Below are 23,658 nucleotides of genomic sequence, written 5' to 3' on the forward strand. Positions count from 1 at the left end.
CAGGCTCGCCGTATACAAAAGAGCGCTGTTCTCGCATACTACGTTCAGATTGTGACAAGCTGACATTAGGCTATGTTGCTAGTATGGCAAAAGTTATATGCAACTCGCTATGCTCGGGATTGTAACTCGCGTGGTGTATACACGATATAGACTCGATTGAAACAGTTGCGTTTATTGGCATTAGACTGACCCGTGCTTGATCTATGACTTGGGCGGTCTAATAAAATGCTACCAGCAACTTCGCGGCACCTGTGGCTGAATATACAGCTTTGGTGACCTTATTCAATTGCGGTATTTACCGAGGGACCTGAGTCTCGCACCATAGATTAGCAGGACCACGGGAATGGGCACAAGCGCAAGGGCAAAAAAACCGAGCATATTTGTGGCCCAGAAGACCTATTTACTGTCAGTCATGCTCATGGAACAGTCAAAACGACAATACTCACACCAAATTTATGGTACATCTGAGGGGCGAAAAGCGGAAATGTTCCTCCAACAAGCGGACGCACAATCATGGTACCCGAGATCGCAGAGGCTGCCCCGGTGGTGTATGTATCAATCAGGTACGCCAATGATTGAAGAAGGATCACCTCAACTCCAACGCCAATGGGGATGCCGGCAAGTATCTGAGGCCATGGGCTTGTGGCCGGAAAAGACGTCCACGCAAACAATAAGAGGCCGATTGAGAGAGAAAGTGCGCCGACAATCATGGGGCGCAACCGATCCTCCGGAACGAGAGTGTTTCCCTTGGCTGCTTTTTGCTTGACCGTTGTAAGTGTAGACCACGAGGCATAGATGGCGCCCACTATAATGCCCAGGCAGATGGATAGGAGCGGTAAGGTGCCATCGACTGGACCGTATGCTCTTTCTTGGACGAAACTTATGGGGTACGCCTGGAGAGCTTAGCCGGAGCAGAACAGAATCAGGCCAAATACACTTACAACAAACAGTAGATAGATCAGGCCGAATGTGAAGGAGATGTAGGTGGTCATTGAAAGGAGGATCGGCTCTGAAACGAGCATGGAAACCGGCAATGTCAGGTATTTGGTCAGGAATTCGCGAATGCTAACAGGTCTCTCATCTAGCCTGGAATGCAAGGCCCAGTCCTTTGTTTCTTGTCGCAATTTCCGGGCATGTCTCTGTTCGACGACGGGCAGATACGTCTCGGGAAGAATGATGAAGCCAGAAACACCTGAAATAATCCCTAGAACCATGGTGGTCCATACAGTACTCCGCCATCCCAGGGCAGTCTGCAACTGAATCTGGCTGGCAATGGCACCGATGCTGGGTCCCACCAGGGTCGTGGCGGCAAAGATGGCCACGGCGACACCCCGTTCCACCGGCAAGAGGAAATCGGCCAGCCAGCCCCCAGTGATCGCAGGGCAGACAGACGACGTGACACCGCCGAGGAATCGAAAAATGAGGACAGTGGGAGCATCATGGCCCAGCGCTACTGGGATCTGGCTCAGGACAAACAGCACGTACCCTAGGAAGAAAGGCAGTTTGCGACCATACACCTCCGAGGCTGGACCCATGATAATCGGGCCTGTGGCAAAGCCGAAGACAAAGAGCGACGTGCCCAGTGCCATTGTCTCCGGCTTCACGTGGAACTCTATAGACGTCACTGGGATGGCGGCGTTGAAGGCGGCACTGGCAAAAGCGACGACGAAGGCCATCGCACCCAACACGCTTGCGCCGGCCCATTTTCTCCAGCTGGGTAGATTCACGGGATTGAGTGGGTGGTTCAAGCTACTCAGGTCAACGAGCTCAGACTCGCGATGATCTTGGAGTAAAGGCTGCGTTTCGCCATTGGTGGTTGTATTGAATGGAGGCATTCGGAAATGATTCTTACTTCGTGGTCGACAAGTTACTAAGTTGCACATACGTGGGACTGTTATCTACTACAATCTCGCATCATTCCTACATGAGAAAGAAACGCATGCGTATATTGGGCTATGCCAAGTCAGTAAGATCTTGCGAGGTCGGTCCGAGAGAGATAGCCCGATAGCCCGGAAACTCCGAAGAGTGCAAAACGCCCACTAGATCTATGGCTTCACGCCAAACCCAATTCAGTCTGGAGGGTTTTGGCGAGTGTCCGGACCATCCGCTCAGCACGATCTGGTTCATAGTATGCCTTGTTGTAGACCAAATGGAGTTCCAATCGGCCCCGAAACGTCCACAGAAAGCAGTAGGTTTGACGGGTTAACGTTTCAACCCCAATGCTCACGTCTTGCACTTCCAGAACGGTTCCATTATGCGTAAACTAGGGGGACACGAGAGCCTCGGCGTCGCCCACGCTGGATATGTCGACCTCGCTTGGTGGTGGATCGGGAGGTGGTGCACCCCGTTGGAGTATGCCTAGGATTTCCACTGCATACTGGCGACGACATTTTAAGAAATCCTCCGTAATGCCGGTATTATACTGCCTTTCGTACTGCTTCGCATTCTCGATCCACGACTGCGATACTGGTACGGGAAACATGTATCCGGCGGTGTACAAACCCGCCGCAAATGCTGGACCGGAATATGGCGGGGGGAGATGAGGACGCAGGCTGAATCGCATTGTACTCGTGTAGTGCTTATCGCGGGCGTCCGACGAAGCTTCCTGCCGCGTGAGGGCGGCACAGGATGCGTGCACGGCCGAGAGAAGGCTGATGTCTCGCTCCGCGCAGGCAGCCATGACGGCGCTGGTATCAGCTTCGGTCAGGCTGAAATGTGCGCTTGCGGTTCCTCCAGGGGCAGTGTTCTGAGCCGCTGTGACCGCAACACCTACCGCCCCTCGTGTGTAGGCCAAGGTCTTCATGCATTCCTGGGTGGCTTCAAGAACCTCGGGTGTGGCCGTGACCGGTAGACCGAGGACCTCCTCGATGCTCGGGGTTAAGCGACACCACTCCTCGCCCCATGCAATCGTCCGGGTGTCGCCACTGACGGCCTTGCACAGGCTGCCCAAGAATGCATGCAACAGCTGCAACGCTCCGTAGCCATCCGTTCTCCAATGCGCCGCATGGAGAATCACTTTACTCTCACCAGGAAGTAGATGAGCTGTGATAAACCTGGATGGCTTAAGGGTTGCAATCAAGTCGTCAGCGGTGGAATCCAAGTCGTGTACGTGAAATGTCTCGTTGGCCCAGGAGGCAAGCCCCTCGTTCGAAGGCGTGTGATAACTCAGAGTGTCTCCGTCCACTGTGCAAGCAATGCTGGGATGGTCAAACCGAAACGCGCACCAAGCGTTGAGACACTGGTTCGATAGCTCCGCAAGAGTCTGGCCTCTATTTAGAGTGAATCTCGCTCCTGATGTGACGGACCAGTGCTCACGGCCGATCTGATGAGATCGATCGCCAATAAATTTGATAGATTTCTCATTGTCGCCGATTGGACGCTGCCACAGGCCTGGCTTTGTTTCGATCCACGGCATCTAGAAGAATCTCAAAGACAGTGGATAGAGGACAGCCGGATTAGAATGCGATATATCAGTATCAAAGATGTAAACGGCATTCAAAAGTGCACCTGTGATCGTATCATGTATATATAATCAAAGAACACCTATAGGTAGGCCCGAAGTACAGAATGTTAATAAGCCTCGGAGTTTGTGGTTCTCCAAGCTATCATTTAGATGTTGACGATAAACACATCCGACAAGACTGCGGTACAAATCTTGCGTACTGTCCTGCTGTCAACCGAGCATCAATTTCACCTCGCAGTCTCATTATCAGAATCAACTTCACTTGGGAAACCTTCTCCAGAATGGGTTCATTCATCGACCACATCGACTATCCTGATGGAGAATTCAGCAATTATGAACAAGTCTATCTAGCGATGTCCAGAGCTTTCAGCCACTTGGAAAAGGAACACTGGGGCATTCATTGCGTGTGCTCAGTCAGAGTCAGTCAGGATGCGCCAAACAAGACAACCCTCGGCGAGCGTCTACGCAAAGCTTGGATGCGGCTGGTTGTCGAGTACCCCGGACTGAGCATGGTCCCAGCTGGGCGTCAGAAGAAATACCCTAGGCTGGATGAAAAGGGCTTAGAGACATGGACAGAGAGTACATTTTTCGTCACGAGTCATCAGTGCGCCGATGAAGTTGTCAGTGAAGCCAAGCCCCGTGATCTACCAAGTCTATATTGGATTCCTGCGTCATCTGAAGTCGTACTGCTTATCCAACACTGGAGAGTGGACGCCCTGGGCACTTGCATGCTACTGGATCGTGTCTTCGAGATCTTGGGGCAATCAACTGCTTCTTCCACGCAGCATAAGGAAGTTGAGCCAAGTCCGCCGACGCCCAGCTTCGAATCAGCCGCTGGTGCTTTCAAGACCGAGGATGCAGCTCTACAAGCCTACGCTCGGGAGTACATTGATGCGTTTCACCGGAGGGCTGTGAATGCCGGGGGATTGCCGTATCAAGGAGACGCAACCACACCACCCTCCCGCTCCACACACTGGGGTTTGGAGTTCTCGGTAGACTCGACAGATGCCATCATGGACGCGTGCAGGCGCCAGAAGGTCAGCGTCACCGCAGCAATTCACACAGCCCTGGCACAGACCGTTTTCTCCTACCTCACCGAGATGGAGTGCCAGACTGGCTATACGACGGTGATGGCCGTCAACATGCGGCCGTATCTTCCTCCTCCCTACGACAGCAAGAAACACGCCTGTCAGACATTCGTGGCGAGCATCGCGCCCACCGTACCTTATCACAGCGGATTTGTCGATTCTGCGCGTTCTTTAACCCAAGAATATCGGAATTGGTGGAGTCCAGACTTCATGCGGTCCCTTTGGTGGATATACGAGTACCACCTTGCCAGACTCTCCAGGCCACGGCCGGCAAATGCAGGGCCGGTGAAGCCTCCTAGTGGCGTTACGCTGAGTAGCCCCGGGGTCGTCGACTGGAACCTCAGAGGGAACTATGGACCGCATCTCCAGATCAACCAGTTCCGGTTTGGAGTGAGACAAACGATCCTGTACGCGTGGACATTCAAAGGGCGACTGACACTTTCGCTAAACTATAATGAGGCGTACTACTCTGACTCGATGGCAAGGGAGGTTGTGTCTCGGGTTGCATCGCATCTGGAAAAGGACTTGACGTGGAGTTGAACATAGCATAACCATTGACAGAGCATATGAGAGACATAGTATCTGTTAAAGTATCTATCCCACTCTTTTACCTTGAGGGCTTCAATGAAATAGCCTACAGTTCGCTTCTCCAGTGTAGTGGAACGGGGTTGTTGACACTGAACCGCTGTTCCGGGTCCCATTTACGTTTCAGGGCCGACAACATGGGCAACTTTCGTTCACCATACCAGGCGATTGGGCCCTCGTCCCCACGCGCATACTATTGAGTAGAATTAGTCATTTGTTTTAGCTTCGATTTGACCCTTTGGTTCTACTCACGTTGGAATAGACCGCCAGCTGGTCAAAGCCACTCGTTTTGGCAAACTCTTGTCGGCCCAAGGTAGCAAACTCATTCACAGCATCGTCGAGACTGCTATCGGCATAAAACCCTTCAATGTTCCTTTGGCCCAAAAAAACAAAAGTCAGTGATCTGGGGTGCTATGATCGTCCAGCCTGCACTCACATGTATGTCTTCACGTCGCGGAAGGCATAGGCAGTTGCATCATCCGGAACTGCCATCGGGCCCTCATTCGAGTAGCGCTGAATCAAGAGCCGGCCTTGGTAGGTTGGATTGGCATGTCAAAAGTCGACCAGCCTTGAATAGAAAGATAGAAAAGTTGGCGCGTGAAATTGCTTCAGTGCCACGGTGTAGATGTTGATGTGCTGATTCGGGGTGCAAGCACCGTTGTCCATACCGAAGAAGTTGAAAAAGGCAGCGTCCATCATCTGCTCCGCGCGAATGCTGGAGACATTTTACATTACCGGTTGCAGAGATTCGAATGGTTGCAAGTAAGGAAGTGCTTCCTCGAGCGAGCCGAAGAAAACAGCATTGACAGCGATGACTGGCTATACAAAGGTTAGACATTTGAAACGGAGATGACACTAGCGTCTTGCCTTATTGTTTACGCGATCGAAGAATGACGCGCCCGTAATGGCCAGCCGAGATGGCAGGGTATTATCAAAGTGCTCCAGCACTTCGAAGAAGGACTCGTTGGCGCTCACAGGAAAGACATAGTCCGCATTCACATACACTCCCTTGTTTGTGACCTCCGGCAGCCGGTACATTGCTGAAGTCACAATCCCATAGTTACTACCAGCTCCGCGCAGGGCCCAGAAGAGATCTTTGTTCTCCGTCTCCGACGCCTTGACGAGATCGCCAGACGCGGTGACGACTTCGACCTCTTCCAGGTAGTCGACCAAAAGGCCGCGCAGGCCATGGAGACTCCCAATCCCACCACCCAGCGTGGCCCCGACCACGCCAACGCACGCGCAAGAGCCAAGTGGGAGCCCTTTGCCCCATTCAGCGAGCGGCTTGGTGAGTTGGTTTATTTTCACCGCCAATGGTGAGACGATCTCCTGCGGCGTTCCTTTCCACCGTGTTGAACTTGGCCATATCAATGGAAAGCCCGTCGAACTCGTGGTAATCAGAGATGCCGTGGCCACCTCCTGTCACAAAGAATCGGATGGAGTTGGCGTTGGCTATTTTCACAATATTTTGGACGTCCTTGGCGGTCGCAGGCTTGATGGCTCCCGCGCCATATGAAGGCGCTTTGTAGTCAGTCCATCTCTGCTGTAGCTGGACATAGAAATCGGTATCGTTCCCGTAGAAAATCTCTGCCTGAGGTGATAGATATGGACCAAAAAGCGAGGTCAGGTCCTTCGCCGCGCTGAGACCTAGGGCTGTTTGGAAGATGGCGGAGAAGGCAACCATTGTCGAGGTGCTTATCATGGAAATATCTGGTTGAAAATTGACGAGAACGAGATAGAATTCACTTTGCACAGTCTAGAATTAGATTCTGCTAAGAATAAAAATGAGCCTCTCTAGGGGTCGAATGGAACGTGCCCGAGTTCAGCTGTTCGGGGAAATGTGAAGGTCCGAGAGGGAAGTATACGCAGAAGGATTCCACGATCTGGCATCTCCAACTCCGTCTCTCCAGTCCTTGCTCGGAGAATCTCACTCCCTCCAGACAAGATTCAAGCCACTTCATCTGGTTTGTCCGGTTGAAGCCGCAGCTCTACAGGTGACATGCATCCCGAATACATCGGTGATTGCAACCCAGACATGGGCATGACTCTACTTGATCCGGTCGTGATGTCAAGACAAACTGCGCCATTGATTTCCTTTTACTCCCAGCAGAGTGTATAATTCGGCCTTTTTCTTTTCCTCTCGGCAGCCCATTGGTAATCATTCACTTTCAACTGCGGTGCATTCTTACAACAAAAGACCTACAATGGCCGTTGCCAACCACGATGAAGCAGAAGCCACGACGGTTCTCCTATTTGGACCTCAGGCTTTGTCATTTACTGAAGAATCCTTTCAACGGATTCGAGTGGCGCTGAGCGATCCGGCAAATGCTTGGATGCGCCAGGTTGTCGAAGAACTCCCGGAATGCACAAGCCGGGTGGCTGAACAGTTCCCCAAGCTTCAGGCCACGCCAGCAGCCAAGTTACAGGACAGCTTACGGGAATGGTTGAGGATCGACGAGGGTGCCGCTCCAGCGGCATCTAAGAGCTTTCCAAACGCCCTTCTTACGCCTCTCGTCGTTCTGGACCAACTCGCACAATATTCGCAGTATGTCCAGCTCGCTCATGTTGAGACCGGACTTGGGGCCGATCCATACGGTCCTCAGCCTCGCCCTACTCGAAACCTGGGCTTCTGCACTGGTCTGTTGAGTGCTCTTGCTGTGTCCAGTGCCTCCAACAAGGCCGAGTTTCAAAAATACGCAGGAGTGGCAGTTCGCCTGGCTGCGGTGATCGGGGCGCTGGTCGACGCAGAAGATGCCATTGGGAGCCACGGCGAATCCAAGACTTTCTCAGCGGCATACCATTCTTCCAAACAAGAATCGGAACTCCATAGCATTCTGCAAGAGTTTCCTGAGGTAAGTGGACGAGCGCGTTGCAGGACAGGTATCGGAGTGCTGATTCTTTGCGAACTCCCAGGCATATATTTCTGTCAACTATGATGAAGGCCGAGCAACAATCACCACTTCCAATAGTACAGCGCAAGCGTTCCAGCAACGACTACGAAGCGCAGGCATCACTGCTCAGGCCATCGGTCTCCGGGGTCGATTCCACTATCGAGGTTATCAAGAAGACCTTGCACGCCTGATCGAAATTAGCGACGCTACACCCGAGCTTAGACTTCCCGATGTGGCCGATACAGTCATTCCAATCCACTCCCTTTCTGGTAGTGGACTGATTACCGAAGGGCGGTTGCATCACATCGCCCTGCGAGAGATTCTCGTCGAGCAATCTCAATGGGGCAAGACATTCGATGCCATGTCGCGGTCTAGCCTTGCCAATAAGCATTCTCTGTTGGTTCAGTTCGGGTTCGAAAAGTGTGTGCCACCTACTGCTATGCCCCGGGTTGGTGGCCAGGTCGTCTACATGACAGACAAGCGCGACGCGAGGTCGAGGCTGTCAGTCGTCCAGAAGCCCGGTGAGACCGTCTCTGAAGACGAGATAGGGATCATTGGAATGGCCATCAAGGTGGCTGGGGCTGACGATGCCGATGAGTTCTGGGATCTGAACCTGACGGCAGAGTCGCAGCACAGAGAGGTGCCGGCAGAACGATTCATCTTTGACACGCACTGGCGCACCGTCGACCCTGCGAGAAAGTGGTATGGGAACTTCGTGCGAGACCATGATGCCTTTGATCACAAGTGAGTTTACCTAGCGGGTGGCGAGATTCCCTGGCCCGGACATTTGACGTCTCTTTTTCTCAATCACAGGTGCTTCCAAAAGTCACCCCGGGAAGCGACCACGCAAGATCCCCAGCAAAGGCTTTTCCTGCAATCTGCTTACCAAGCTGTGGAGCAGTCTGGCTATTTCCATTCGCCCAATGCGGATCGAAATGTGGGCGTGTATGTGGGAGTATATGCCGCCGACTACGAAGCCAACATTGCTTGCTACCCCCCGAACGCGTTCTCGGCCACGGGCAATCTGAAAAGTTTCATCGCAGGAACGATCAGTCATTATTTTGGATGGCATGGGTATGACCACCTCATGCTCCCAACCATTCACAGAACAGACGTCGGTGCTGATATGAGCCGATTATAGGCCCGGGTTGACAATTGATACTGCATGTTCGGCATCGGCCGTTGCGGTACATCAAGCATGTAAAGCCATTCAGAGTGGTGAGTGTACAGCAGCCCTGGCTGGAGGTATGAACATCATGACATCGCCTCTCTGGTTCCAAAACCTTGCAGGTGCTTCATTCCTGAGTCAGACCGGAGCATGCAAGCCCTTTGATACCAAGGCAGATGGGCATTGTCGTGGAGAAGGTGTCGCGTGTGTCTTCCTGAAAAAGATGGCCAAGGGGATTGATGATGTGAGTGAGGTCTTTTCCGGTATGCTCCCTTATGCGGAACTCTGACCTTGTGTAATAGGGCGACACCATTATTGGATCAATTCGGAGTACAGCCGTGTATCAAAATGACAACTGCACCCCTATCTTTGTTCCAAACGCACCGTCGCTGTCGGATCTCTTTGGTGATGTCGTCCGAAGATCTGGGCTGTCTCCCAAAGGTATCACTTTGGTCGAAGCTCATGGGACCGGTACTCCCGTCGGCGGTATGGATATAAGGCCCCTTTAACGCAGTGCGTGAGATAGGCGGCGAGACTAACGATCGATGCAGACCCAGCAGAATGGGAGAGTATTCGCAAGACCTTGGGTGGAAGGTCTGTACGATCGGTCCCCATGCCGGTTGGCTCGGTCAAGGGATTGATAGGACACACGGAATGCACCTCTGGTGTGGTGGCCCTGATCAAAGTCCTCTTGCTGATTCATTACGGTATCGTTCCACCTCAGGCAAGCTTCCAGACCTTGAGTCCCGCATTGAGAGCTGCTGCGGATGATATGTTGGAGATTTGCACCAAGCAGATGCCATGGGATGTCGACTATCAGGCCGCGCTCATCAACAACTATGGGGCTTCCGGATCGAATGCGTCAATGATTGTCACTCAGCCACCCAAAGCGCGCGGCAGCGGTCCATTGTCTACTCCTGTCGACGGCGGGAAACATGCATTCTGGTTGACTGGTCTGGACGAAAGGAGTCTTCGAGATTATGCTCGCAGGCTGATCAGCTTTGTCGCATCTAGAAAGACTTCATCGCTTCATAGCTTGTCATTCAATGCTTACCGGCAGTCCAATCGAGCCCTGCCGCAAGGTCTCATTTTCTGCTCCAGTTCAATTGAAGAGCTACAGAGTCAATTGACCGGCTTCGCTAAGGGGGAGGGGAAGCTGACTGTCACGACGCGGAAGCCAACTCGCCCTGTGATACTCTGCTTCGGAGGCCAAATCTCTCGGTTTGTTGGTCTAGACAACGCAGTGTACGAATCCGTCGGTACGCTGCGCGCACACCTTGATCGCTGTGATGCGACTCTCGAGTCATTGGACCTTGATGGGCTATACCCCGCGATTTTCGAAAGGAGCCAGATTGATGACCCTGTCAAGCTTCAGACTATGCTCTTTGCTTTGCAATACTCGTGTGCTAAATGCTGGATTGACTGTGGCATTCAGCCGGCTGCTGTCGTTGGTCACAGCTTTGGAGAGCTTACTGCTCTTTGTATCGCCGGCGTGCTTACTCTCCGAGACTCGCTTAAAGTGGTGGCTGCGCGAGCTCAGCTTATCAAGAGCAGCTGGGGCCCTGACTCCGGTGCTATGATGGCAGTGGAGGGAAATCTGGCCGATGTCCAGGTGCTACTGAAGAATGCCGAAAAGGCATGCCCCGAGGAAACACCTGCTACTGTGGCCTGCTACAATGGGCCCACGGCATTCACTCTGGCTGGATCGACTAAAGCCATTGACGCCGTGGGTGAATGCATCTCTTCGGTTTCTGTTCGTGGAAAGAAGCTCTCCGTATCCAATGCATTCCACTCGACTCTCGTTGAGCCACTCAAAGTCCAGCTTGCAAAGCTAGCCGAGGGCATGATCTTTGGGGAGCCAAATATCCGGTGGGAGAGGGCCACTGAGAGCCATGCCTCTTCGAACATCGGGCCAGGGTTCTTTGCATCCCACATGCGCGATCCGGTCTATGCCAATCATGCCTTCTAGAGACTGCATCGAGAATTCCGCTCCGCAATCTGGCTGGAGGCCGGCTCGAACTCCACCATCACCAGAATGGCGAACAAAGCGCTCGGTTTCCCTGCCGAGTCCTACTTCGCCGACATCAACATCACTTCTGACTCTGGCTCCCAGATGCTTACGGAGAGCTTTGTGAATCTGTGGAAGGAGGGACTGGCCATTCCTCACTGGGCGCACCACTACACGCAGGCGCAGGCTTATTCGACATTGCTTCTCCCCCCGTATCAGTTCGAAAGGTCTCGCCATTAAGAAGCCACAAGCAGTCCAACAGGTCGAGCCGCCTTCCAAGACCCAAAACATATGTTGCATTGCGGTTACCGCATCCTCCGCCGGGGATGGTCGTGTCCCAGTTGAATGCCAGAGGCCGGCAGAGGAGCAGGGTCTCGAGCACAACACTGATGGCCCAGAGCCAGACAATCGTCATGGTGATGGCAACGCTTACCCGGAACGATCGCTTCGTGCCGAAGATGTTCAGATAGAAGACCATGATGGACGTCTTCACCAGGGACATGACGATGCCGTTTCATCTTTGATGCGGCAAGTGGACTTCTTTGCGAGGTCATCCTTGGCATTAACTATTCCAGGCTGCCCAAGTCTACGATGAGCAAGATGTTGACGAAGCTGACCGCTCCAGGTGAGAGGAGAGCACCTATTGACTCACCGGCGATCGCTGCATCGGTCACTGCACCACCTAGTCCACCGGTACAGGCACCAGTCAAGTCAATGCTGCAAGCCAAAGACTCGACCTCCGTTGCAGAGCCGAGCGCGGGCGGACGAAATAACTCAAAGGTCCCTGGCATTGTAGTTGAGGTACTTGCGGAGCTGTCCGGTGTGGAGCCTGAGGCGATCACGATGTCAACAAAACTTGCCGACATTGGAATAGACTCACTGGTTGGTATGGAGATGGTTCACGACTTGGAGTCCTGTTGTGAATGTTCGCTTGACATGGATGAGATGGCCGAGGTGGTCACCGTCAACGACGTGGTGCAATGCGTTCACAAGACACTTGGTATCGAAGGGGATTCTACAGCGCTGGAAAATGACGGAAATCCCACATCAGCTTCCAGTGGTACTCAAAGTCCACGGAGTGGTCCAGCTTCTGACACAAGCGTGTCCGATCTTGAACAGCTGCTTAGAAAAGAATCAGGAGGCGAACTGGAGCTCTCTGCTTCAGACGTGCTGGACGCTTTTGGAGAAGCAAAAAAACTGACCGATCAATTCATCACTGATTTCAATTGCGCGGGCTACATGGACAATATCAATCCGAAGCAGACACAACTATGCATCGCCCTTACTATCGAAGCCTTCGAGAAGCTTGGGTGCAACCTGCGGACGGCCAAGGCGGGCGAGACCTTGCATCGCATCAGCCATGCTCCACAGCATGGACGCTTGACGCAGTATCTCTACGACATGCTTGAGCACGAAGGGCGCCTGATTGACGTTAATGGCGGCAACATCGTGCGAACCGCTGTCTCCGTACCGTACAAATCGAGCAAGGAGATCCTAGCCAGCTTGGAGGCCGCATTCCCCGAGCACGTCTGTGCTAACCGTCTAGCCTTCCTCTGTGGCACACGTTTAGTAGAGGTGCTTGAAGGAAAACTCGAGGGGGTGAAGCTGATCTTTGGAACTGAAGAAGGCCGGCAGCTAGTGTCAAACCTATACGGCGACACTCAGCTGAACAAGATCTTCTATAAGCAAATGGAAGATATCTTGACTCGTGTGATCTCGCGTATCCCACGCAGCTCCGGCCCGCTGAAGATCCTTGAGATGGGCGCTGGTACTGGGGGAACGACGAAATATCTTGTACCACTCCTCGCAAACCTTGGAGCGCCCGTTGAATATACGTTCACCGATCTTGCACCCTCATTCGTTGCTGCTGCTCGTCGGCAATACAAGGCGTACCCTTTCATGAAGTTCCGCGCTCATGATATCGAGAAGGAGCCCGCGGAAGATCTCATCGGGACGCAGCATATCATCATCGCCAGTAACGCTGTTCACGCCACCCACAGCTTGACAGTTTCAGCAAACAACATGCGCAAGGCGCTCCGGCCGGATGGCTTCCTGATGATGCTGGAGATGACCCAGACTGTGCCATGGGTGGACATTATCTTCGGTCTCCTCGAGGGATGGTGGTTGTTTGACGACGGTCGTCAACATGCGATCTCTCCTGAGTCTCGATGGGAGAAGGACCTACAGTCAGTTGGCTACGGCCATGTAGACTGGACGGACGGCCACCTTCCAGAGAACAGGCTTCAGCGCATCATCATCGCCATGGCTTCTGGTCCGCAGTATGATCGCCTTCCCATTGGACCATTATAAGCTTCACGAATTCGCTGACCCAAATGTTGCTGCAGGTTTGGGCGGCTTCCTATTCCAGTGAAGCCGGTAACACAGGCACCTTCCATCACCACTGACAGAGCAGCCGCTGTAAAGGGTTATGTGGAGAAGTTCGCCTCCGGCTTTGATATGCAGCCGTCGGCATCCTCACAGGATGCTGCTGCCAAGGGAGCTCGTGCGCAGTGTGTCCTCGTGGCGGGGGCAACGGGAAGTTTGGGTGCACACCTGGTGATGGAGTTACGGGGCCGGTCCGACGTCGAGACAGTTATCTGTCTCAATCGCCTCAGTCGGGGCAACAGTTCGGAGCAGCGACAGCACAGATCGTTTGAGGAAAAGGGACTGAAGCTCGGCTCTGCTCAGCCCGCTAAGCTGCGCATCATTGAAACGGACACGTCAAAGCCTCGATTGGGCCTCAGTGCCGAGCAATATGAGGAGCTCACCAACATGGTGACTGCTATCGTACACAATGCGTGGCCCATGAGTGGCGCCCGACCACTTCGAGGCTTCGAAGGACAGTTTGCAGCGATGCGCAACCTGATCGATCTTGCGCACGACGCAGCCTACGTATCGCAGACCGTCACTTTCCAATTCATCTCCTCGATTGCGGTCGTCGGCCACTGTCTGCTCTGGAGCCACGAGCGCAATGTGCCGGAAGAACGTGTCGGCATTGAATCGACCCTCCCCAACGGATACGGGGACGCCAAGTACGTCTGTGAGCGCATGCTAGATGCCACCCTGCATAAATATCCCGAGCACTTCCGCACCATGAGCGTCCGTTTGGGTCAGGTAGCGGGTAGTAGCAAGACCGGCTACTGGAACTCGCTGGAGCATCTCAGCTTCTTGGTCAAGTCGTCCCAGACCCTCCGCGCATTGCCAGACTTCCAGGGTGAGCTGTCTTGGACTCCGGTCGATGCTGTTGCATCGACTCTGGCCGATCTGGTCTCCTACGCTGCCTCGGACTTCTCTGGCGCAAGCACGGTCTATCCGATCTACCACATCGACAATCCGGTCCGTCAGCCCTGGCAGGAGATGGTCCCCGTCCTAGCACGCGCCCTTGATATTCCACCGGCCAATGTACTCCCATTTCCGGAATGGGTGCGTCGCGTACGACGCTTTCCTGGGACGGTATAGAAGGACAATCCCGCGTTCAAGCTCATTGACTTCCTGGATGACAACTTCGTGCGTATGTCCTGCGGTGGACTGCTGCTAGACACCCGCCATACGCAGCAGCACTCACCCACGCTTGCGGCGCTAGGGCCCGTAAGCAACGAGGTTGCTAAAGGCTACATCCGGTACTGGAAAACGACTGGCTTCCTCGCTGGTTAACACTGGGCTTTCAATGTCAGGAATTTTGTTGTTTCATGTTGACCTCATCTGTACATATGCCAGTCAAAATGACCATTGCGCTACCAAAAGTGCCAAAGCATGTAGCAGTAAGTTAGTCGTAAAATCAGGGTACTCAGATTGTAAAATAACGTCATATGCCTGGAATCGTCTGGGTGAGGGATTTGTCTGGCCAGTGACGGTGCAAGAATTCTAAATGGCTTTCAGCGTCTTACAGAGGATATCGGCAGAGTACGTACTAGCATTTGGTTTAATGCACACACTATGTGCTGAGTATATTATTCATAACAACATTACAGCATTGACAGGGCATTAAGTAGAGAAGGGGAATATTCCACACGAGGATCCGGCTACCAAGCACCGGGTATTAGATCCTGTACAAGGTCGATTCCCACATGACACGTACTTACCCAAAAGTCGGGCTTCATCTTAAGCTTTACGATCCCGAAGGCCTCTTAAGGCAAGTCCGTCCGGTTCAGCCCGAGATTTTCTTGGTCCTTCATCTCCATTGCCAAGAGTGAGCTGAGGGTGGCCCTGACCTCGCCGTGTCGAGTTTGCTCGGGCAGCAAGGATGCCGGACTGATAAAACTAGAGACGTGTCGGTTATCCCCGAGAATCCATGAGTATATTCCGAGTCCGTCAATTATGGGCGTACTATTGGACGTGGAGGCAACGAGGTGGGGATTTGCGCTCTATCGCGGGTCTTGGGTTCATCTCCAGGGGGCGACTTGGATCCTACTGCCTAATTCGTGACCACTTGAGCGGGTTTCCTTTCGTCCGGAGCTGTCCCTTCTTTGTCATGTGTGTGAACGTTTCGTTCTTCTAGAGTGTTGAGCTTATCCTTCATCTGGGTAGCAATGTCGGGGCCTCGAGAATATCAAGTAGGAGGTGTAGGCTTAGATATGACACCGTTAGATCTTGTGATACACGCGTGTTCCACTTGGATCATTTGCATGTCCCTCTTGGCTTCGCGCGGCTTTGCCTACCCCCCAAGATTCCGTTTGATGCTGGATACCTTCGGGAAAATCATGGAGAAGGATTTCCAGACCTTTAGGGCTGTTTCGCGCAGGAGACCTAGAGGGGGAGCTAGCTTCACTCTGTCCCGGAGATTGCCTCGCAAATGAGGTTTCCGACTCTGTGGTAACTTTGTGTTCAACGGGTTAAGCTGTTTGGGCGCATCCAAAGGCCTTCCTAAATACTTGAAGATGATGAATGCCCCTCTGTCTGGTATTGGGTTCTACTCAAGGTATAATGCATTGTAAACAAAGATCTACAGCACATGAGGGTGCGGCAAAGGATAGTGAAATAAAGTAGTCAAAATGGTCAAAGCATTGGCACCGTATACTGGTAGTCGCCTGTTGGCAGCTGGATTTAGTGGTTCAGGAAAGTTGCGCGGGTTGTGCTCTGCCTGTCTAAATATATCCAACCAGCAGCTCACACTCAAACCAATGCTGAATCTCTTTGCAAACCCTGCCATGGCGGTCGTACTGTGGGCGCCGACCCCGCCGGTGAAAGGGATACCACTGGTCACAGCGCAGAAGTACGGCAGTTCTGACATCAGCGGGGAATTCAATTATTAAGATTACTTTGGAGCAACTGGCTATCTAGGATAAGGGTAGGTAATTGCTGTGCAGGTTTCTATTAATTGGCAGGTAAATCTCACTGGTCCTTTGCAGGGTTGATAAAGATAAATTCACTCCCGAGGTTAGCTCAAAAGACAGGATATGGATGTGGTGGAAGTAATAGAAGCCAACTGGTCATAGAAGATAATAAATTATCGGAAAAACTACGGCTAAGCCAAAAAGGCGTCATGACTACCTAGTTGGTCTTAAACAGGCATATTTCCAAGCTGACACTAGATATCTAGATAGACGGCCTACCGGCCACCCAATAGGAGCTAGCTAAATACGGTCGCGCCTCACGCTTCCGAATAAGGATCATCATCTCTTCCCTGAAGGCACCTCTTACAGGATGGGATGGGATGAGTTGGGCATTCCTCTCCAGTTCACTGGTTGATTCTTCTATCTTTTGACTCTGACTCAACAGGCAACAGAAGGCTGGGGATTACTTTCAATTATATTCAATACTATTATTATTCTCATATCATATATTCTAATAATCTATCACCAACCAGCCTAATCCGCCACTAAATCAATCCGAGAGAACCAACACGATATCCAAAAATCTGTGGAACCAACGGGGCAAGGCAGCAGAAATACACACTGTGCCACCTTTGACTTTAACTGCTCTCTTTCTCTTTCTTCTCTCTTTCTCTTTCTTCTCTCTTTCTCTCGAGTCATCGCCTTCGCGCCTCTCTCTCTCTTGGCCCTAATCACTGCCGCGCTGATCAGCCAGCCTCCCCCTCGGCCATCGGCTGGTTTCCCTCCAGCCAATATCGACATGGGACCAGTACCGTTCCAAATCCTCTCGGACTTGCACCTCGAAACTCACCCTTCGTATACTGATTTCAATTTTCCTCAAACCGCGCCTCACCTTGCTCTCCTTGGGGATATTGGCCACATCGCCAACGACGCCTTCTTCACATTCCTAGAATCCCAACTCGAACGGTACTCGCTGGTCGTCTACCTCCTAGGAAACCATGACCCATATCACCTCTCCTTCAAAATCGCAAAGACAAAGATCCTTAGTTTCAAAACCCGAACGAATAAACGATCATTCTTGGGCAAATTCATCTTCCTAGATCAAACCCGCTACGACCTCTCCCCATCTCTAACAATCCTCGGCTGCACGCTCTTCTCCCACATCACCCCATCCCAAGAACTCGCCGTCGAATCAAGGCTAGTTGACTTTAAGGATATTCTCAAATGGACAGTCGACACCCACAACGCTGCCCACGACTCAGATCTAGCCTGGCTGAATACCCAGGTATCGAAGATATCTGCAACAGAGCCGGGTAGAAAGATCGTTGTCTTCACGCACCACAGTCCCACGATAGACGCCCGGTGCTCCGATCCAAAACATGTCGGGAGTGAGGTTTCGTCCGGCTTTGCGACGGACTTGAGTAAGGAGCTTTGTTGGACGAGTGACCGCGTTGTGGGGTGGGGGTTTGGACATACGCATTTTAATTGCGTTGTTGAGCTTCCTGGGAGGTTGATTGCTTCCAATCAGAGGGGGTATAGGTTTATTCTTGCGGACGGGTTTGAGGCTGGGAGGGTTTTTTGGTTTGGGTAGCCTTTCTTGTTTATATGCTTGTATGGGGTTTGTATAAGTAGGTAGGTAATAATGTCTCGCTCTTCCCCATGTTTATCTTGTGGTTAAGTCTAGCACCGATGTTGAAGTGAGCTAAACCTAGCTTATCAGACCTGTAATAGAAAATATTACCAGTTCATCCATTCACAAACCCTAAGTCCTGATTACCTTATAAATCTCCATCATCCCACGCTCTCCTCACCCACAGCTCCGTAACTTGCTAGATACAAATTCCAAATCTGACTGGTAGGCATTCACCCAAATCAGTCCTCCCACCCAACCCCGAGCCCATCCCCGAACCCATCCATCAATCAAGGCGCCTGACGATCCGGCGGGTAGATGGATTGGTAAGTGGGCGGATGAGGTTAGGGTTGGATGGATTAAGACTGGAGGGACACGATGGGTGTTAGTGAGGATTGGTTGATGCAGGGCTAAACGTAGAGGTTAGATGTTAGCACTACTCGGCTTGGTCGTCTTATATAGGGGATTGAGGGCACAAACAGCGACGATGATGGATCGATTGTAGGGCAGTAGTAAGTGCATTCGTTGTTCGCGTCCGGCTGGATTAGACTGCCCTTATATATTACCCGGACGAGACTCTCAGCCTTTGAGGCGTAGCCATTCGTGAGGTCTTGGCACGAGCCCCAGAGTATTATACCAATGTAGACGCTACGCCTCAGATACAGCGGTACCGGATCACCTATATCCCGCTTCTTTTGATTCTTGGACTTTCCAGCGTCGTTGCAGCGGCAGCGCTCACTGCCGGTATGGCATTCAACTCCAGGAACACTCGGGGTGCTCAGTCCGCGCCTCAAATCGACGGTTCGCCTAGTGTCTATGGCCTGCAGGGATCATCATAAATAGCGGCCGCAACAATGATGAATGGGTCTGAACTAGGAAAGTGGGCGCTCAAGTTCCACGTCCGGTATGTTGAGGCGGCTGAGGAGGATTACGTGTTTGTACGATTGAGCCGTACAACTGAGGCGGAAAACAGACGGAGTGATAGTTATGAATCATCAAGCGCCAGTAACGGTATGTAGTCCCTCTTTCCGGAGCCGGATGCATCTTCGAGAAGCAAGATCTGGAGGCGATGTGCAGGTCGTTGGAATTCGGATGTGGCACTGGGAGTTGAGTTGTAGCAATGTTTGTTGAACTCTTGACCTTTCTTGTCTTTTGAAAGAAGTAAACAATATGGATGGAGGCCATTAAAATAATTTGACTACACAGATAGCAACGCCCTAGTTCTCATGTGTGTCTGCTAAAATGAGGTTTATACACAATCTTTGTGCTGGTAATATCCTACAAACCACCTACCTATAGCTTGTAAACCACAGTGTATCGAGCATTCCCATCGACGTAGCAAAGATGCTTCCGGTAGGTATTGAATCAGGTGGGCGGTTTTTACAGTCAACAAGGGGACATAAACTGGAGCTGCTCATGGATGTCGCTAGCCCTTTTTTCGTGAGCCCTACAATCCCAATAGCCCACCGAAAAGCGCCGTCGAAACCTGCCTAGAGCGGTTTCTGATAGCTTGTGGAGAATTACTATTCGTTGGCACAGGGGCCTGGTCTTGGTTCTCCCTGTAGATGCTCTACGGATTAGCGTGGCGTTAAGAACCGAGTTGATGTCGTCACAGATCTGTTCCACATTATCGATATTGGCTGATGTGACGCGGCATCTGCAGAGCTGTCTGGTAGCAGCTGATCCTTCCTCCATGTTTGATTATCGAAAAAGTGTATCTGACAATTCGATTCAAACTGTGACAAGAGCGCTTCCATGGACGAGTCGTGGATTGGACCAATGCTCTTCAGCTCCACGTCGTGCCGGGTCCCATACATATTCCCTCTGCGTCGGGCCCCATCCCATTGATAACATTCTGTAAATACGCCTGAATTTCCTCTGGTGTGTCCTTCGGGATGATAACAGGGTTAACAAGAACCTTGACCAGCAATATAATCAGGCAGAGACTTCAGGGCGCTATGTATATCCGCTCCACCAAGCGAGGTAATGAAAACCAGATCCGAGTACTTGACAGCAAAGTCCACGCCAGCAGGAGATCCGGTGGCATTAACAAGAACCGGCCGCCCGTACAGCGGTTTCAGGGTAACCCAAACATCCTCCAGCTTCCAGGGCGACACACGTCCTTCATACGCGATGTTCTCCGTCTTACGCCAGAGATTATCCACGACGTCGAAGAGCTCCCCGACCATTGAGTACCGCGTATGCGTGCTCAGCGCGTTTCCACCCGAACATCTGGTGCTCGATTGCGCGGTGGCCTGTCGCCACGTTGATCCCCCATCGGCCTTTCGAGATGTGACCTAGCGTTGCACCATATTTGGCGATGTGAAGCGGGTGGAGGGAGTCGTATAAAACATAGATTGCTGAAATCGGGAGAATCTTGCTCGTCGTGGCGGCCATTACGCTGAGCGGGCAATGAAGACGTCTAGTGAAACTTCGCCGTCGTAACCGCCTTTGGGGAGCCATTGTATGCGACTGAATGCGATGTCGAACCCGGCTGCTTCTGCCTTGCGCACGAGTTTGAGGCTGTAGTCGAATTCCCAGGTATTGGTCGTTTGGTAACTAGCCAACTTTCTGTCTTGCAGGTCAAGAAAGACGCCTAGTATTAGTGGTTATCGCTCTGCGAGATACTGAGAGGACCTCCTATAACAACAACCTGAGACAGGAAGCTTCATATCATCTTTCAGCCTTGGAGTTAGCTTGTCCACATGCTTTATTTGCAGCATCTACTAGTACAGGCCGGCTCAATAGGACGGTTGGCGGAAGAAGCATGGCCAGGGAAATATAACCATTAAAGACGATAATAACGCGCGAGGTATCCGGTCAGCAGATCTGACTTAGGGCACTTCTCTTACCTTCCGCAGAGATCAATCCGCTTTTCACTTCCCGATGGGATACATACTGCGCGTCGCCCGAGAATGACATCTAGAGTTTGACACTGGATTTCCAAGACTGCTTTGCTGCACAATTGACCGGCAGGAGTCGGGTAGGCCGTCAATAAGAGGTTGGCTTGACTAAGGATACTGCCTCTAGGGTGGTACCTTTGATTCATCTGACTGCCTCTATCACAGGGGAAAAAAAAGTCAGGCGTGATTCCCTGTTACGCAGGCCCCAAATTCATCGTAGTAAGAGTAAGATAACTAGGGACTGGATCCCGTTGCTCAGACAGGTGGTTCGTGGTATAGCACCACAAACAACAGACTACTTGTACTTCACCATACTTAATCCCGACAGTTCAGCCGTTCCATTGGGATACTAAGTTCACCCGGACAATGATCAGCACAACACGTAAGGCTGGCTGCTGCATACGAATGCAATAACATTGAAGGCTGCGGGCTGTATCTTGTTTCATACCTCCCGGGTTTCAGCACGCGTTAACCCCATCGACCGTCTAGGGCAAGCAAATCGAGGGGCACCGATACCTGTATGATAAACCGAGGGATAGCAGTGATCTGGATCGGATCAGAGCACACATAGTCGTGGAGCAAGCACCGGGTATCTTCCCGCAGAGTAATGGGCTCGCATTGGCTAGCGACGAGAAATTCAGATCTATCAGGGGCCAGCCTCTTGCTTCGAAGAGTACTAAATGGAGCTAAAGGATAAACTGACCTCAAGGTTGATATAGGCTTTTTGAATAACTAAAAGCATCATTTGTGTTGTGGTAACAAGAATAGCAATAGTAAATTTTCCCACTCTCGGTTGCATTATAGACTCAAGGAAGTACGTAGGTAGACACATACCCCCCTACCTGCTAGGTGCGCATTAGCCCATACATCATATAGCCCTCGATTAAATTTTACATTTATACACCAGACACAAGAGACTTTGTTATCTTATTTACATAATAGTGCAATTTATACGTAAATATGTACTCCTAATGTTCCTTTTCCAATCTCAACCGCAACGGCCTCCTCGACCACACCAGTAAGATGAAATTTATATGGTTCTATATCAGCACGGTTCTTCCTGGCCTTCCAATCCTTCCACAATGCCTCATTGGGCCTGCCAGCCCCATCGGGATTATACCTTACTTGTCAACACTTGGATGTCCTGAGGCTCTGTATTCACTTGCCACTCATAACCCCCCACTCCCCCTCGGCCCAGGTACTCTTCACAATAAATTTCTGAATCTTCCACACTCCACCCTCTTCAGATCCCTCCTTGATCAAATCACAATAATAAAAATTCCCAGCCATAAGTCTCTCCTCAACTGTCCCAACTTCCTTCCCACTCCCCAGTCCCTCCCCCTCCCGAAAATGCTGCGACAGCGACGACGCAGTCAAGGCCGCCTTCTCCCCATCACCATCCGCATCACCATCTTTCGAGGGGTAAATATGAACCCTAACATTAGTAACAAAATGCATTGTGTTCAATCTCCCCACTCTATCGAAGCAGTCCCTGTGGATGGCGGGTAGACCTTCGCAGACGCGCCCGTTTAGGTCGAAAGTTGCGTCTTCCGTTAGGGAAGAGTGCAGCAGGGCGCTGTCGTTTGTGTCGAAGGCGAGTACGGCGCGGTACAGCGTGTCTGTTATGGAGGACCGGGGGTCCAGCGGTGGGGTGAGGGTGTGTGGAAGTACAGGGACAGTGGTGGTAGAGGTGGACATGTTGATGTTGATAATGATGTTGTGCTCGCGTATATCGATGGGTAGGGTAGGGTATGGCTGGGAGCATACCAAGCGGACGCGATGAGAAGCTTGGATTGGTAGGGTGCTTGTGCCTAAGTATATTATCTTCTCTTAAGTACCTAATAATACAGGTAAGTATATATCAGCTCTCGGTGGGTCGAGTTAACGCCGGTTATCTCCATCCTCGGACTTAGGGCTGCCTCGACTTTACATCCGACACGGTACTGTTGCCTGCCCAGTGTATACTTTTCAGAATAAATTCCAGACGGTAGTAGGTTATCAATAGGGGGCCAAGGGGGCCACGAGTCTAAGATGTCTTGCGCGGTTATCTTATACGCGCGTGCGGAGCTGGATAGAGCTAACAGCGCGTCAGGTCGAATTTGCGTGGTGAGATACACAAAACGCACGCAGGGGAGAGAAAGGTCAGAAGGCTACTAAATGCTACAGTGCATTCCAATCACCCCCTCCCTCGAGAGTGTCAAGGCTTGAAGTGCGGTGAGGTCTAACACAAAACATATCAGGCAATACTTAGGCGTCTATAACTTGGTCTAGGAGTATTCTGGACGAAATCGACTGTTGTTGTTGGAGACTGAGAGTGCGAGAATGGGCAGAAAATATACATAACGTACACGCGAACCAAAGAATTGTAACTATAAATCTGGGTTATAAACGCCAAAAGTCGATTCAGTGCTATAGCACTTTGGGTATAACCACCTCTTTCAAGTCCGTCAGATCTGAGGCGAGGGTAAAGGACCTACCTATAGCGACGAGCCCTAACCTCGGTCGTGTGGCGTGGGCAAATGGAAAGGTTTTACAGTTACACCACCGACGCCGGCATACGAAGCTGTCAAGTCTTGTTCAGCATCGTAGGGTTTTCTGGGCTTTAACTGTTCTCCATGCTGATCGAGTCTGCCATATCGCTACAGTATG

At 51.7% G+C, this 23,658-nt stretch overlaps 9 protein-coding genes across 9 annotated transcripts; 3 read left to right on the plus strand and 6 right to left on the minus strand.

Moving 5' to 3' along the window:
* Positions 1-416: 416 nt before the first annotated feature.
* Positions 417-1,535, minus strand: BDV17DRAFT_283128 (major facilitator superfamily domain-containing protein; the record flags this gene model as incomplete). The annotated part of the gene is made up of 2 exons (XM_073760307.1): positions 417-893; positions 942-1,535. The coding sequence occupies 2 exons, from the start codon at positions 1,533-1,535 to the stop codon at positions 417-419; spliced, it is 1,071 nt and encodes a 356-aa protein (XP_073613558.1).
* A 518-nt stretch (positions 1,536-2,053) lies between these two features.
* On the minus strand, positions 2,054-3,554 carry BDV17DRAFT_299631 (uncharacterized protein; the record flags this gene model as incomplete). The annotated part of the gene is made up of 2 exons (XM_073763911.1): positions 2,297-3,554; positions 2,054-2,263 (listed from the first exon to the last, which is right to left on the minus strand). The coding sequence occupies exons 1-2, from the start codon at positions 3,413-3,415 to the stop codon at positions 2,054-2,056; spliced, it is 1,329 nt and encodes a 442-aa protein (XP_073613559.1). The 5' UTR covers positions 3,416-3,554.
* Positions 3,555-3,744: 190 nt separating this feature from the next.
* On the plus strand, positions 3,745-5,091 carry BDV17DRAFT_283130 (uncharacterized protein; the record flags this gene model as incomplete). Its single annotated transcript, XM_073760308.1, has 2 exons — positions 3,745-4,042; positions 4,145-5,091. The coding sequence occupies 2 exons, from the start codon at positions 3,745-3,747 to the stop codon at positions 5,089-5,091; spliced, it is 1,245 nt and encodes a 414-aa protein (XP_073613560.1).
* Positions 5,092-5,185: 94 nt separating this feature from the next.
* On the minus strand, positions 5,186-6,820 carry BDV17DRAFT_283131 (FAD-binding oxidoreductase; the record flags this gene model as incomplete). Its single annotated transcript, XM_073760309.1, has 7 exons — positions 5,186-5,329; positions 5,389-5,509; positions 5,573-5,649; positions 5,701-5,838; positions 5,872-5,955; positions 6,004-6,398; positions 6,445-6,820. 7 exons carry the CDS (start codon positions 6,818-6,820, stop codon positions 5,186-5,188), a joined length of 1,335 nt encoding a protein of 444 aa, XP_073613561.1.
* A 4,492-nt stretch (positions 6,821-11,312) lies between these two features.
* Positions 11,313-11,705, minus strand: BDV17DRAFT_293307 (uncharacterized protein; the record flags this gene model as incomplete). The annotated part of the gene is made up of 1 exon (XM_073762568.1): positions 11,313-11,705. One exon carries the CDS (start codon positions 11,703-11,705, stop codon positions 11,313-11,315), a length of 393 nt encoding a protein of 130 aa, XP_073613562.1.
* Positions 11,706-11,803: 98 nt separating this feature from the next.
* On the plus strand, positions 11,804-14,857 carry BDV17DRAFT_293308 (uncharacterized protein; the record flags this gene model as incomplete). The annotated part of the gene is made up of 3 exons (XM_073762569.1): positions 11,804-13,482; positions 13,549-14,605; positions 14,663-14,857. 3 exons carry the CDS (start codon positions 11,804-11,806, stop codon positions 14,855-14,857), a joined length of 2,931 nt encoding a protein of 976 aa, XP_073613563.1.
* A 2,321-nt stretch (positions 14,858-17,178) lies between these two features.
* On the plus strand, positions 17,179-18,285 carry BDV17DRAFT_268966 (Metallo-dependent phosphatase-like protein). Its single transcript, XM_073758522.1, has one exon. The coding sequence runs from the start codon at positions 17,276-17,278 to the stop codon at positions 18,065-18,067; it is 792 nt and encodes a 263-aa protein (XP_073613564.1). The 5' UTR covers positions 17,179-17,275; the 3' UTR covers positions 18,068-18,285.
* Positions 18,286-20,013: 1,728 nt separating this feature from the next.
* BDV17DRAFT_293310 (luciferase-like domain-containing protein) lies at positions 20,014-20,503 on the minus strand (the record flags this gene model as incomplete). The annotated part of the gene is made up of 2 exons (XM_073762570.1): positions 20,014-20,250; positions 20,303-20,503. The coding sequence occupies 2 exons, from the start codon at positions 20,501-20,503 to the stop codon at positions 20,014-20,016; spliced, it is 438 nt and encodes a 145-aa protein (XP_073613565.1).
* Positions 20,504-22,167: 1,664 nt separating this feature from the next.
* Positions 22,168-22,707, minus strand: BDV17DRAFT_293311 (nuclear transport factor 2 family protein; the record flags this gene model as incomplete). Its single annotated transcript, XM_073762571.1, has 1 exon — positions 22,168-22,707. One exon carries the CDS (start codon positions 22,705-22,707, stop codon positions 22,168-22,170), a length of 540 nt encoding a protein of 179 aa, XP_073613566.1.
* Positions 22,708-23,658: the final 951 nt, after the last annotated feature.

The sequence above is a fragment of the Aspergillus undulatus genome (assembly GCF_047715775.1).
Source record: "Aspergillus undulatus strain CBS 261.88 unplaced genomic scaffold BDV17scaffold_40, whole genome shotgun sequence".
In the NCBI taxonomy this organism is placed as follows: Eukaryota; Fungi; Ascomycota; class Eurotiomycetes; order Eurotiales; family Aspergillaceae; genus Aspergillus; species Aspergillus undulatus.